The sequence below is a fragment of the Copadichromis virginalis genome, linkage group LG1, assembly GCF_057382275.1.
Source record: "Copadichromis virginalis isolate Kocher_CV1m ecotype Utaka linkage group LG1, C_Virginalis_male_GT1.1, whole genome shotgun sequence".
In the NCBI taxonomy this organism is placed as follows: Eukaryota; Metazoa; Chordata; class Actinopteri; order Cichliformes; family Cichlidae; genus Copadichromis; species Copadichromis virginalis.
The window spans coordinates 9352418-9367931 of NC_140618.1; the positions used below are offsets into that span (position 1 = coordinate 9352418).

Below are 15514 nucleotides of genomic sequence, written 5' to 3' on the forward strand. Positions count from 1 at the left end.
GGTGTCTCTGTGGCAGCACGATGACTTCACCCAAGCCTGGCAGACGAAACCCATGGATCTCATAAATCTGGAGGATTAGTCAGATTTAATTGTCGTCCTGAGCCACCACTGATTTTATGGGTGTCCCAGCATGAAAAATATGCTGCTTTTTTTTTTTAAACTTAAATTTATGCAGTCGCTATATTTCATACACATGCACTCACATGCACTCACACACACACACACTGTCACAATGCTGGGAGATGGCAATACATTAACATCCACATAAATGGCTGGAGCAGCAGAGGAATGTTGTCCACACAATAGGTGAGACTTTTAAGACTTTGAGACTGAGGAGCAATTAGCATTTTGGTAGCGAGGAGCAAAAAAGAAAAGGAGGATTGAAGAAGAGCTCTTCATAGATGAGACTTTGAAGGGGCTAAACTGGCAGGAGCAGTGAGATTATAGTGAACAGTGCAGCAGCAGGGGCTGCGAGGTGTTGCTGTGTGCTGGTCTGTGGCCTCTGCTCTGGAGTTTGGGGTCTGGAAGGTGAATACAAAGGCCCCAGTGCTGATGACTGTGTGGAGCGCTGCTAGGGGAGCAGGCCGACTGAGCAAACGGGGACATTCTTTCTGCCTGAGGTCACTAGCTGGTCCCATTCATCCCCCCCGCACCTCTCCAGCACCCGCTCTCTGCCCACTTCCATCACCAAGAAAAAGAGGGGGAGGGCTCCATGCCTCCCTCTCGCTCCTTTGGCCTTTTGTGACCAGACATTGCTGCAGAGGGGCCGAATGTCCTCACAGTCCTGCAAGGCATTGAATCAGTAGCTCTATTTATATTTTGCAATCTACCTGCAGGTTTTACAGAGCCTGATCCATGATTATAGCTCAGTCAAATTGCTCCCATTAGGCCCCTGACTGCATGTAAACTTGAGCATATTTTACCCATCCTGGCATCATAGACTAGCTAGATGTGCAGTTTGGGATTTACTTTAAAACCCTTTTCTCATTTTCATGTCTCACTCTGCTTGCTTGTCTTAGTTATTACTTTTAGAAGTTCCAACCAGAGGTTGTGTTAGACTTTGTCATCGCCTTTCATTTTGATGGACAGGGTTGTGAAGTTTCCTAACTTATTTTCTCATTACCTACCTACAAATAAAAAGAGTATCCATTGATGGGGACATCAATTCATAAGGGACAAATAATGGTACATCACAAAAAAGAATAGAAATGTAAAAAATCTGCTGTAAGGTCACTCCACATGTCAGCAGCAAAAGAAACAGATTCGACAGTTCAAGCAGAGGCACTAAAACAACCTTGTGTCTAAACTAGCAAATATAAGGTGACTTGAGCTGGGTGCTTGATTGAGTGTATTCAAATGCATCAAAGAGGGCTGCTGCAGAGGCGAAAGCTTTTTGTGTCCGATTTTATTTTATTCTGAAGGGCAAACTCTGTCCAACCTCGCTCTGCTGCTACACCCAAAACTGAAATAACCAGCATCATGTTTCCAGCAGGAAAGTGATTGTAATTTAACAAAAGTTTTTTATGATTAAACTTTCCAATGCTGCAAGCGCTTACTTCCCCATGAGGTTCATTTTGCCTGCCTAATCTGCTCCTTCTGCATGAGGAACCAGCTGCACCCATGACTCAGTCGTAATCACGCTCCGACACCTCACTGGAGGATTCAACCGTGTATGTTTAATTTTAGGTTGTATATATAGAAGACAGCAACTGGTGTGTTTATTTAATATTTTGATGAATCCACCATCTAATCCATCAAAAAGACTGACAGACTTCAGATTTTTCCATCACTTTTTAAAAAAAAGAAAAACATTTAGTTAACTGGAGTCAATTTTCAATTGATTCAATTTTAAGTCAAAAGTTGACACAGGGCACTTTAATTTCAAACCATACTCGCATTATTTTGACATCACAGCATTTGAAACTAGAGGTTTACAACTGATTTTGTTAGGTTATTTACACAGTCATAGTATTTACTTAATTTCATAGTTTATATTTTATAGGGACAGGTATGCAACATGCCTAACAGCACAGAGCTAATTTTCAATAGCATTTAAAATCCATGAACGTCAGCACACCACATGCATATGAGTTTGGTATGGTTTATAATGACACATAATGATGAGTGATTTTCTCCTCTCCCTCTTTCTGCTCCTGACCTCTGCACGTATGACGGCCGCGTGCAATTTTTGGTCATTTACAAATCTCAGCTCATCTGTTAGTGCATGCATTTTGAATGCTGGTGTTGCCATGGAAATAAAGACTGATGTGTCACCATGGCGAAGGTATCATTCGGCTAAATTTTCCTCTGGTATGGCAGTTTCGGTTAAGCCTATTCAGTCAAAAAAGAAAGAAAAAACCCAGCAGGAGTCACTCGTCTTCACTGAAAGGATAGAAATCATTTCATTGGGCATCCAGGTTGTTTAGACGCTTTCACCTAAAATGAGAGCTGTGTATTTTTTCTACACAATGTTAGTGTGTCTGAGATTCATCCTTGGATCATGTGGGAGATGTGGCCTTTTCTATGACTACCAAAATGAGAATGTAGGAATCTTATTTTTGCATAATACAAAAAGAAGATTTAACACGTTGCAGTGACTTTGTTAAGTTGCATGCTGTTTCTGGTCTGAATAATTTTTTCCTACCGATAAGATACAGATGTAATTGTGATCTTTTGTACATTTTGGATGCAGGACGTGTGTCGACTATTCTCTGCAACTCTAGAAAACTGACAAAAAATCCAACCCTTAAGGTTAAGTTCATGGCTGGAGTTCAAATAGAAGTGAAGATGACAGGATTTCTTTCAGTGTAACCTGAGCTCATGGTATGCACATGAAGCTCGACCCAAGACTTCCAAAGCCACAGAGAGTCCCCCCTTTGGATAGTACTTTATGAACATTGAGGAATTATTATGATATGTTTACTTTGAAAATCTTTGTGTTATCTCTTTTGATTTTTTTAAGGACAGGCATTTATTAAACAGAGTGAAAAAGTGTTACTTCTCTAGTCATGGTATATGTCTAGCACACACACACACACACACACACACACACACACACACACACACACACACACACACACACACACACACAAACATTAATTTTCTGTTGCAGCAATGGTAAGTTACTGACTTTTTCAACTGTTGGGCTTGATAGCTTTACCTGGATTAGTGCACTGAATATGAAGCTGAAGATTTAAAGGAAGGAAATAATAAAGTTTTCATAAATATGATGAATTAAACTATGGGTAGAGAAATGAAGCATGCTTTACGTTTCTTTAGTTTGACTGACATTTTCCAGTCCAGTCCATTAACAATGGAAGTCTGAATTAAGACCTCAATAGCAGACTTTTTAACTGCAGCCTAAAAGGTGTTGCTCTCTTTGCAGCAGCTCAGTTGCATCAGCTGAGCTTATAGCAGCCACATGCTGCGAAGAGAAAGGGGAACATTTCAGAGTTTGACACAAAATAATTTCTTTAGTAGAAAAAAATGAAAACCAAGCCTCTATTTTTTTTAATGGTTCATAGTAGGGCTTTCCAGCTTTGGCAGAAATCATGAATCATGACTACTGAGGTTACAAACACTTATAATCACAAACTTTAAGCAAAGAAAGAAGAAGAAAAAAACAGTGTGTCCTTTTAATTTGTCCATTTGAGTGTCCATAATCTTTAAATGACGAAATACATATGAACTAAAATGAACTTCAAAACTTTGCAGCGAGTGAACATGAATTCATAACGCTTTTTGGACTGTCAGTTGAAACTGATCCATTGATTTTGCAGCCTTACACTCTAAAAACTGATGAAATATTATTAAAACATTTTCCATGACGATCTCCCCAGACTTGATTGCTGGCCCTGTCTCTTTCTATCTAAAGATCTTTAGATATAAACCAATTGCAAAACGATATGAAGAAGACAATCGTGTTCCTTAATGATCTGTCACATATCATATCACATAGAATCCCGTTTCCCATCATACACTTAGGTTTTGTACCTGGTGGAGTAACAGTGGCACCTGCATTCTCAAGCCGCTGCTGCCTTGAACTTGTGAAACTGTTGTTATCTGCGTTTGCATTGACGTCAGAAGTCAAACATAAGCCAGTAAGAACAATTAAGCAGATGTCAATCAGCTTAAACCCTTTACATTCTTGGTGATTGGGTCTAATACGGTAAAATAAATTGTCAGCATAAAACAGACAACGCACAATATAATCTTTTACCATTAACCTTTGAATTGCTGATCTACTGAGCTGACCTTTTGACCAGATAGAAAAGCTGAAACATCTACATCCCTAAAGCAAATGCTGACACAGAAGTGGATCATATCAGGTCACATTCCAACAAGAAGTATTTGTCAACTTCCTACTGGTGACACGCCTGCTGGTGTGTTTCAACACGAGATAACTGTTCCCCTCTGAGAGGAAGTTTATCCCGTGGCAAAACGTGCTTACTAAAAGTGCACTTAGAAAATTCGCTCTTACACTGCTCTTGCTAGCAGTTAATCAAATATAAATAGCATCTGAAAACCAATGACTTCCCAAGGTTAATAGTTGTATTATTACTTCCTCTAAGATTTTATGAGTTAGTCAAATTTTATCAGTGGCCAAACAAATTTGAGCTTTACAAAAAAGGGTAAAGTGAACCCGTCACACATCCTCAGGTTGGACATTTTTGGTGGTACTGATGAGCATCTGAAAACCAATCACACCGCCGAGTTTGGCTCCTTAATCAGGTCAATTAGCCAGAATAAACAGTTCACATGACAGCACGGACCTGCCTGCAGTTACAAGGAGAGAGCTTCAGTACATACAGAAGCTTATTGTTTTACATTCACATCAAAAGACAACAGAAAATTTTGTTAGCTGTATTTTAATTTAATTCCGCGCTTTGTCACTGACAATAAACCAGCCTAACAGAGAGGAATGTGCTGGCAGAAGGCGTCACTCTGTTCTCTCTCTGGCAGAGAAACCACGAGAGCGTTTGCCTGGCTGCAGGAACAGATAAATATGGTGATTGGCTCACAAAGGAACTTCAAACTGATTTTTTCATACAATGCAATCACAAGCCTCTGCAGACCTTCATGTTTTTGGTATTCTGAGAGAAACCCCAGTCACGGAGGCTACAGCAAAGTCTGCTGTAAGCATATTATCCACCTCTGAACAGTGGAGATTAACATCATATAGACTGTGGATAAAAATGGACTCAAAGTTTAGTGTTTTGCTCTGTTATGTATTTTCTGAAGCAAAGCTTATCAATAAAGGGGAGTAACGTTGGTCACTGCATTCCTTAACTACATCATAGGCACAGATACTTGCTAAACTTAGTGCTGAATAACAGATTAATTAAATATTAGGATTTAATTTACAAAAACAAAACATGTAACAAAAAAATATGGTTGCATCACATTGTTTTGACCAATTGCCACCACACCCTTTGAGCCACACAATACTAAAACCAGGACAGACACATGCACTGTCTTGATGTTATGCTCTGATTACTGTTCTCACAGATTTACTCCCAGTTTTGAGTCATCCAGAAGTCAGAAATGATGCACGCTCCGACTTCTAGGGTATGCGCAAAAGTTCAGGGCAAAACATCTGGCAAAGAGACAGGTTTCACCTCCAAAAAGAGGAACATTGCAATAGTGTCAGATCTTTGCAAGACATTTCATTGCTTTCTGTGTGGACAAAACGAGAGATAAAGATCTTCAAATTGCTGGTCTACCCTTTGAGTTGTAATGTATAACTGCAGACGAAAGGCAACAGAACTGCAGGATAACAGCTAAGGATTGCATGTCTTCAGCTGTGCAGAAAAAGATGATGTGTGGATGGGAGAGATATGAGTATGTGCAAAAAAAAAAGAAGCTTTTTTTTTTGTAAAAAGAAACTCCTAATAATATCCTCCAGTTTAAAGCAAGAATGAATGAGATACAGCAAGCGAAGGCCACACAATGATAAACCAAATGTTGTTCGTTGTGTCTATAAAATAAGTTTGAGTCCTTGTTCCAAAAGCAAATGAGTTTCCATTGAAAAATGTTGACTTTTCCATGTCTCTGGCCTACAATCAATCTGAATGTTGCACATTCACTGGCCACTTAGTCAGGTATTTAACTGCTTCTTAATGCGCCTATCTCAGCAGCTAATCACGTGGCAGCAAGTCAGCATCTTTAGGTATGTAGATAAGGTCAAGGCAAGACTGCTGAAGTTCAAATGAGTTCTGAGCATCAGAATAGAAAAGGAAGATGATTTCAATGATTTTCAACTATTATTCAAAATCAATTTCACTATTTCAGAGAGTGCTGGTCTAAATGTTGATGTCAGGGGTCACAGAAGAATGGCTAGACTGCTTTTAGCTGATAGGAAGGTAGCAGTATTCAAATACCAAAGTATGCAGAAGAGCTTTGGTTGGTAGAGTCAGATAATATTTGTCCTTTTCGTTAGTATGATTGTGTCAAAGAATGAGCACATTTTTAGCCTCCAGCAAGCGGACAACTGAGTCTGTCCACAAAATAAAACAGTTGACGCAGACAAGAGAAATCTGTTCTGTTTACTGTCAAAAATAATAAGCTGTGTGATTTTGTTTTTAATGGCACCTATTTTCATTTGAGGTGGTGGAGGGTGGGGTGCTCTAGTCTGTGATGTATCATTATTTTTCATTTAGCATTTTCTGTGCTTTCATAACGTAAAAGCAGACAAAGTAATATGTATATCTTTATTTGATATATCTTAAAAAGAGATCCATACATATATTTTATTTGCTGTGTTAAGGTATAATACAGCAAATAAAATATAAAAAATACAGCACGGGTCTACTGTGAGCAACAGGTGACATCTGCTGTGCAACAAAATGTTTATAACGCTGTGTAAATGAAAACAATATTGAGGAAAAAAAATCTAAAAATAAATAGTTACATTTTTCATGCATGACTGGCAATGAACAGATCACCTGTCTGAAGTATTTAAATAGAATTTTCCACATTTTTCTGAATCAACCTCTAACTTGCCTAGAATAGAAATAACATCAAAGTGGCAGCTGCAGCCCAAATTGAGGGCAAAGTTATGATACACATCCTTGTTCCAACATGTCTCACAGCATCCAGCCTTCCTGTTATTCATTATAATAAAAGAAGGATCTTAAATGCAAGCCCAAACAAAGCAGAAAGGGTTCCACCGAGGGTGTCACAAACACAATACTGCTGCTACAGGCTCGTTAGCTGCCGGCTCGCTGACCACCTGCTAATGAGAACAGTTGTCTCCTGCTTGCATCTATGAAGAAATATTTACCCAGCATGATTACTAATGAATGAAGTTGCCTTATCCTCATTATCCATCCATCCAGTTTCTTCTAATAACACTACAAGTTTGCATATATATGACATGTACGACCTCAGGAGTAAAACAAAAAAGAAAATTGAATGATTTCCAGTGCCTTGCAGGTGCAACTTGTGGCGGTAAACGATTAAAGAAATTCAAGCCCCTGAGCTGCTGCCTTTTGGTTCAGTGTAGCACACAAATGAGTCATCGGGCGTTTTGCGGTTGACAGTCTGCTCATCCAGTCTGAAGTGCAGTGTTTACTTCTTTTCTTTTCATCGACACCCTGTCTCGCGCCCATCCTGAAATTTTACATTCAGCCCGATTAACCTGTGTTTACGTTGAGAAATATGTCCATTAGGGATGTTTTGACACCTGTTTTCCATGCCAAATATAAATGGGAAAATAAATATCGTAAACTAAAATTAGAAAGAAAAATAAAGCTCTCAAAAAACAGAGTTTACTGTATAATAATTCGATTTGCATTTAGCAGTCATTAGAAACAAATCTTTCAATAAAATTTGAATTTTAAATGTTTGTGCCATTTTGCAAGGACACAATGTGACTTTTTTTTTTCCTGCAAACTGTGGCTAAGGTTAGCATTGCTAGGTCCAACAGCATAACAATTACTCATCCAGTCAGTTCAGGGTAATGTTTAATGCTCTGACCAACAATTAAAGCTGCAGATATGAATAAATTCACTGCTCAGTGGCACTATTTATAACCATAGATACCTCGGCAGATGCTTATTATTGCTAAAATAACACTTGTTAATGCCTTTTTATATACAACTGGTAGCTAATAATATATAAAAATAGTAAGAGCAATGATAATACAAAAGATTACAGGTTTTTCTGTTTTGCATTTTCTAATTTTAAATATTAGACTCAGTAAGTAAGAAATAGAATAAGACCTCATGTTTAAAGTTTACTTAAAGACAATGGTTAAACGCTTTTGTCAGTTTTACTGTGCTGATATTATGTAGACCATAACCTTAGGTTTTACAATTTTTCTGATTTTACTTGAGTTGATTTGACTTACAGACCAAGTGTGATAACATTATATGTGTGTTATATTTTAGCCATCAGAAACTTGTGGCATAGACTGACTGACTTTACTACTTAGCATGATGGACACTAGAGGAAGAAAAATAAGATATTTCATATTAAAAAGTCAAAGTTCAAACTGATTAGACCCAAGATGTCCTCCTGTGGACATGTATTTGCATCCACTTTGGCGTACGTGTGCCAATGCCAGGCCTGCCCCCTCTGATAAGCAGGTCTGGTACACTTTGTGACTGTCTGACTGAGGTCCTCCAGGGAAGGTTGGCTGAAGTGGTGGTGGCGGCGGTGGGGTTTGCATTCTTGGCCATTTCATGAAAAAAGGGTGCAACCATGGGAGTAAGCCAAGAGGAGGGCTCAATTATGCATGGTTAAACAAAGCCCAAGGCTACCAGTGAGCAATGTCTCAGCAAACTCAACCTCACTCTGGAGCTTCAGAGTCCAGAAAGAAGAAAAAGAACCCGAAAAACAAACAGGGGACATAAGCACGAAATTCCCGATAAATCACTGGATTGTGTTATGACAAGACCAGGCACTTTGAAACTAAACTTCTCAGAGGTCTTCAAAACACTGCTTAAAAGAAAACATTCCCATTCACATGAGGTCAAATGAAACATCAGAGTTTATGTTACCAATAAACCATCTTTAGAGGAGAGATGGTCCATGAAGCACAAAAGACAACTTGTTAACTAATCGTGGACATGATTTCTCCAATAAACGCAACAATAATTCTCCAGGGAGCTGTTTTTTGTCTAAAAGCAATTACGCTCCACATAACTGCTTTATTATGTAGCTACCCTGCTCCCCACAAGTACTCCAGGCATGTTTTCAGGGTATTTTTAGCCCTCAGAGGAAATTATCTGGTTGTCTTACAAATAAGTCTGTTTGAAAGACCAAATGTCGAGAACAACCAGTGTCTTCCTTTGTTTTGGCAATGAACACTGACTCCTAAATGAACCCACAAAAAAAGTTATCAAGGCTGTTAAAACAGCTCTTAACCAAGCCAGAAGCCACTTTTCCACATTAAACACCCAAACTTCTGCAACTGGACACTCAGCTTCTGGCCCCTCTTTCTTCCAGCACACAATAAATAGGAAAGTATGTGGCTTTGGTTACATCTAAATTGTAGGAAGCTCTTCCAGAACCGGAGGGGGCGAGGTGGAGGATCGGTATCCATGTATAGTTACACATATGAATGGAACCTGCCTAAAAAGCTTTCTCCCAAGATCTTCCTCTTGTTTCCCCAGGAAACGGGAGAAGAGGGCTGGAGTCGAGTGTCAGGGGCGTCCAGAAGACACACACGCACACGCACACACAATCTATACTGTCCTTGGAGCTCGAGAACAGATTTAATTACAGCCTTACAAACTAAATAATGTCAGCATTTTATTTCTTTGTTTCATTATTAGCCTGTTCCCGCTGCAGAGAGCTGCTGCCCTTTTATTCTACAGAGCGGACACCAGCCTAGGGGATTATTTTAAGAAGCAGATGTTTTGATCCAGACTGTAACACCAGATCTAACAGCAAGCTGGTGATACTAATGATGATTTTTTTAGGCAGAGACAGCAGCGGCAGAAGCTTACAGCACGGCTGGTGCTGCCTGTAAGAATTAGCACATTTGAGACATCACACTCCTGAAATGATCAGTTCTCCAGGGAGCACAAAAGCTGGGCAAACCAAAATACAAACACAGACCCAGGTGTCTCAAGTAATTAATATAACACAGTGCTCAATGGCCCTTTATAGATACAATGTTTTTGCCACTTTTATGTTAATGTTTTTACCTGATTTTTGCTCAGCTTTTCAATCTTTACTCACTCTAAATGACCGTGTTTATGTTGGGGAGAGTGGGTGGGTGAGAGCTGTGAACCAATTTGAATTCTTAAATTATATATATGTCTCAAAATGAGCAAGGATGCGCTTATTTTAAAAGATATTTTTGTAATGTATTTCTGCGGGGGTAAAAATAATTATGAATCGACATTTACAATACCGAATATCATGTACCTTCTGCCCTTTTTGCAACAATTTCGGGAGGAGGGGAGTTGCTTCTTCTAATAGAAAAAAACATGCTTATGGTTTTGGACAGATTCTGTATGAAATAAGTTATGCAATTAATGTTTTTTCCATTGCTTCATGCAGTTTACTCTTTAGAGCTAGTATGCACATAAATGACTGTGTCATCTGCATACATTTGGACACTGAGTTCAGTACAGATGGATTTCAGGTAGTGTAAAATTAAATAGAAAGGCGTGCATTAAAAGGGGTTAATGACAGCTATTTACCTCAACTGGAAAAACAACGCATGCATTATAGATTTGTGAGACTAAGTAATAGGTCACCATTTTCCTAAGCAGAAAGGAAAAAAATCACTCTGCTATCAGGTTAATGCAGAATCGCTTTGTGATTCACTTCTCATAATATCATCATCCACGCAGACCAAATACTTTAAAACTGTCTCCACTGAAGGCTGTGGGCAAGTTTACACGAGCTGATTTAGGGAGTTAAAACAGTGTGCGATATGAGACTGACAGCTGCATCCAGCTGCATCTGAAAGCAACAAGCTATTTGTTGTAACTCAGTCTGCATGGCTAATTAGCATAGTGTAAAATTACAGAAATAAATGAATTACTTTGGTGAGGAATGAATGGCCATGGGGGGAGATTTTTATGTCAGGAAAAACTGTAAAACATGAAAGTACAGTTAAAAGTCCAAAATTTCTGTTCTTCTTCACATTTTCCAAATCCATCCTGCGGGCCAGATTTGAGTCAGTTGGGCCCAATTCTGGCCCCAGGGCCTTATGTTTGACAGCCCTATTCTAGAAACAGCCTCACAGTCTTCATATTTAGAGTAGAGACACATCAAACTAACATACAGGCACATCAGACTAGCTACTTTTATTGTTTTCTTGATTAGCAATAAGACAGACAAAATTAATATTAACCTTTTTCATCTTGCTACAATATTTGCAGATGCTCAGAGTGACCAATAAAACTTGGAGATTGTTTTTTATTTAGGAGAAATTTTAACAGAGATATTTATGCATATAAATTCTTTGGAATCAAAGTCAAATATTAGCATTACCAGGATGTAACCATGACTTATGACTCTTTCACCTAGATCAGCGGTCCCCAACCCCCGAGTCGTTTGGTACTGGGCCCCGAGAGTTGAGGCTCAGGTGTGAAATGTATGGTTTTCAGGGTTTTTATTGGTTTTCAGCGTTATTTTGTTATCGTTTTAATCGTTAACTCGGTTTTCCTGGGTTTTTTCACGTGTGTTATGAATAAATCTTCTTTTTTTCAGCACCGTTACTAGTTTTTTTTGTTGTATTTATCCGCGACACATTAAAGGCCGGTCCGTGAAAATATTGTCGGGCATAAACCGGACCGTGGCGCAAAAAAGGTTGGAGACCGCTGACCTAGATAACAGGATAAAAGGTAAGAAAACAGGTAGCATTCTACATATTTAGGTGAAGATGCTGATTAGATTTACTCACTGAATTTGACCTTTTACACTAGTTTTATAGTGTCTAGGGACGGGAAATCCAACGTATAGCTCACGAAACATCTATAAATCTACGTTGCTGATCTGGAAATGGTTTTTTTCCACATATGTGTTACATAAACCATGAGTGTAACATTTTTTCACACATACCCCGCATATCAAGACTTTGTAGAAAAATGCTTCAGACAGAAGCCCTAGTGCATGACTGAAATTCAACAAGCTGAAATAAGATGTCTTGGGTGTCACCTCTGCAGAGAATTCTCATGAAGATGGCAACATGTTTTTGACACTGACACATAATACGGATATTTCTAGGACTTTTTTTTAGGAAAGGTCATGTAAAATATCACCATCTGCTCTTTAGAGTTTTTCACATTTCTCTAGGTGCCTCAATAACCACATTCACACTGCAAAAAGTAGCGCTATCTGAAACAGAGTGCTTATACCCAGCACTTTTGGCTTCTAGGGGCTTCTAGGGTAATAAACTCATTATTTGAAACTGTTGCTATGTTGAATATGAGCATCCACCATTGTAACAGTTTATGTATGACAGAAAATAAGTAAAAAGCATAATAGACACCCATAAAATAACTGCCTTACTTACCACAAGAGCAGCAGGTGAAGCAGTTTGTGTGATAGAGGTTCCCCATGGCCTGGCACGCTTGGCTGGCTCCATACACACCCTTCCCACATTTGACACAAATACCTGTTAGAGACAGTGAGTCAATTACATGATGATGAGGACAACAGTTTAATGGAAAAGTAGAACAAATCTGCGATTCTGTGAGGACAGAGACTGCACTGATGCTGAAAAGGTCTGTATGGTCCAGTGAAGACACAGTCTGTGTTGTTCTGTGTGTGACTCTGACATAAGGAACAATTACTGGACTTGATCCTGTCACATTTCTTGTTACACAGCAGGAAACCTGTCAATGTGTTTGCACATTTATTTAATTATGCAAATGAATAACACTGCAAAATTATAAATCTGCTAAGAATATCACACAGTTCCCTCGGCAGCTTTTGATCGCCTTTGAAGACCAATATCACAATGAAATTCGGAGCATTAAAACATTAAAGAGATTATTACAGATGTTCAGGTTTTAGAGACAGAGAGCAAATTTTAGTGTTTGAATATTAATTCTAAAGTCATATTTCATGAAGCGATTTCTACTTTAGTTGTGCACATTTGACTCCTGTCATTTCCATGCATTACATCATACTGTTTGAAGCCGACTAGATCAGGAAAGCTGATGATTACATTAAAATGCACTGACAGGAAATGCAGTAAAAGTGAGGGGATTGTTAGAAAGGACAGGGCGGAGAGAAAAATCCTCTTCTACTGTCCTGCTGTGAAAAGCTGTATTCAAACGGGCCAATGTTGTTTTTACTTAATTGGTTATCATAAATATTTTGTAACCAAACTGACACATGCAAAGACTTTACAACTCATAGTGGTGCTGTTTCCTCCTTCATTATAGTATATTAGCTATTACCATAACCAGCATTTTATTACTGCTCGGATCATGAAGCCAAACTCGCAGTGGTCACCTATAAAGTTTAACCCAGTAAACGAAGATGACATGATAAGCAGCTATAAACCTACATTCATGCACATGGATATTAAATAATTCAAAGAATGGTAAAATATACTCAAAATTAAAAGACATTTTTGACTACTTTAATGTTATTGACATTACTTGCGTGAATATATCCGCTGGAGTGGAGTCCTTGTTATAGTAACATTTGATGTTCTATGATTTTACTAATTTTTTATGAGCAGCTCCCATCTTTTCCTTTCTACATACACTTCCTGCCCACTTTATTAGGTACGCATTGCTAGTACCGGGCTGGACTCCTTTTTACTTAAAAAAGTGCCTGAATTTTGCATGGGATAGTGGAGGCCAGGTGAGTACAGTGAACTCACTATCATGTGCAAAGAAACATGTCAGTTTGAGCTTTGTGACAGGGCACGTTATCCTGCTGTATGCAATCATCACAAGACTGGTACATTGTGGTCAGAGAGAGATGGACATGGTCAGCTTCAATACTCAGGTAAGCTGTGGTATTTAAATGATGTTTGGTTGACATTAAGTGTGGCAACAAAATATTGCAGACACCATTACACCACCACATGAGACCATGGACCCATCATGATATAAGGCAGGATGGATCCATACTTTCATGTTATTTCATACCATCTGAATGTTGCAGCAGAAACTGAGGCTCATCAGACCAGGCAACAACTTTTCCAGTAGTCTAATGTCTAATTTTGGTAAGCCAGTGTAAATTGTGAGTAGCATCTGATGTGGTCCTATGCTGCTGTCTTCCACATGCTTCAAAGGTAACAAGTGGTTATTTGAGTTATTGTTAACCTTCCTATCAGCTCAGAGCAGTGGGGCAATAAGCTTCAGATCCCTATCATCACAAGGCATTTCTCACTCAGAGAACAATCGCTTACTGGATATTTTCTCTTTTTCAGATCTGTAAACCCTAGAGATGGTTATATTAAAAAATCCCAGTAAGACCACCAGTTTTTGAACCACTCGCACCAACAACCATCCCATGTTCAAAGCTGCTTAAATCACCTTTTTTCTGATGCTTGGTTTGAACTTCAGCAGGTCATCTTGACCATGCCTAAATGCATCAAATTCTTACCATGTGATCAGATATTTGCATCAACAAGCAATTCAACAGTTATACTAACAGAGAGGTCAGTGAGTGTAAAAGCACAGTTGAATCCTGCAATAACCATGTGACGGTTTGTGGAAATAACTCATTTCGATCCGTCCCTAAAGTCCAAGAACAATCCGTCAGATTACAATGCTGCTTTTGCCCTTGAGGGGAAGTGATGGACTCAAATGCCACTTCACTTAAGCCTGAACTAACCATCAACACAAAGTGCTGTGACCTTTAGTGAAGAAACACAATTGGAGGGGGAAAAAAAACAGTGGCTTAAAATTATTAGTAGACATCAGCAGCAGACTAACAACCTCCAAACTCTCACACAGGACAACCTCCACTTAGGCCACATTCCTGAGCGAGTGCAGGGTCAAAGTCTGGGTGAGGTGAGTCCAGGGTCACTGTGGCTAGAGGACACAAGCTCTCAAGAGATCCCAACAGGGGAGCTGCACCACAACAACACCCCTAATTTAATTTGGTTCATTATCTCTGAAATCAGACCATGTATACACTTTCAGTGATGCACTTGTGGAATTTCCTGGCTTTCTGAGAGGGTTATTTCACTTTCATAACAGCTCTGGAGCACTCGGTGACACTGAAAACTGGTAAAGGATGAGCACAAAGAACAAAAACACCCACAGCTTAAATGTCTTTACTTGTTATCTGAGGTGTTTCTGCATATTAATTATTTGGAATCAAAAGCTGATGTAACCTGGACTGACTGCACTCGTTGCTAAGAAAACAGGAAGAATAGCGGGATAAGAATGAATGAGTGAACTTTAAAATATCCAAGCTGATCAGACAATTTTGCCAATGCGAAAGTCTGTAATGTAATTGCTTTGCTGCTTTCTACCTGTTAGAATCTAAAATCGTCCCTCTTATATTCACATACTGCATTAAATCCTACACTTCTACACAACTCTTTGTGGAGTTAACTGAGTCAGTTATGCCAGGTTCT

At 39.0% G+C, this 15514-nt stretch overlaps 1 protein-coding gene across 1 annotated transcript in view; it reads right to left on the reverse strand.

Moving 5' to 3' along the window:
• The window catches only part of wtip (WT1 interacting protein), a 33052-nt gene that overhangs the window by 9805 nt on the left and 7733 nt on the right, over window positions 1-15514 (reverse strand). Inside the window, exon 2 of the mRNA XM_085446818.1 lies at window positions 12479-12580. Coding sequence (XP_085302944.1) covers window positions 12479-12580 — 102 coding nt within the window. The remainder of the gene's footprint in view (window positions 1-12478; window positions 12581-15514) is intronic.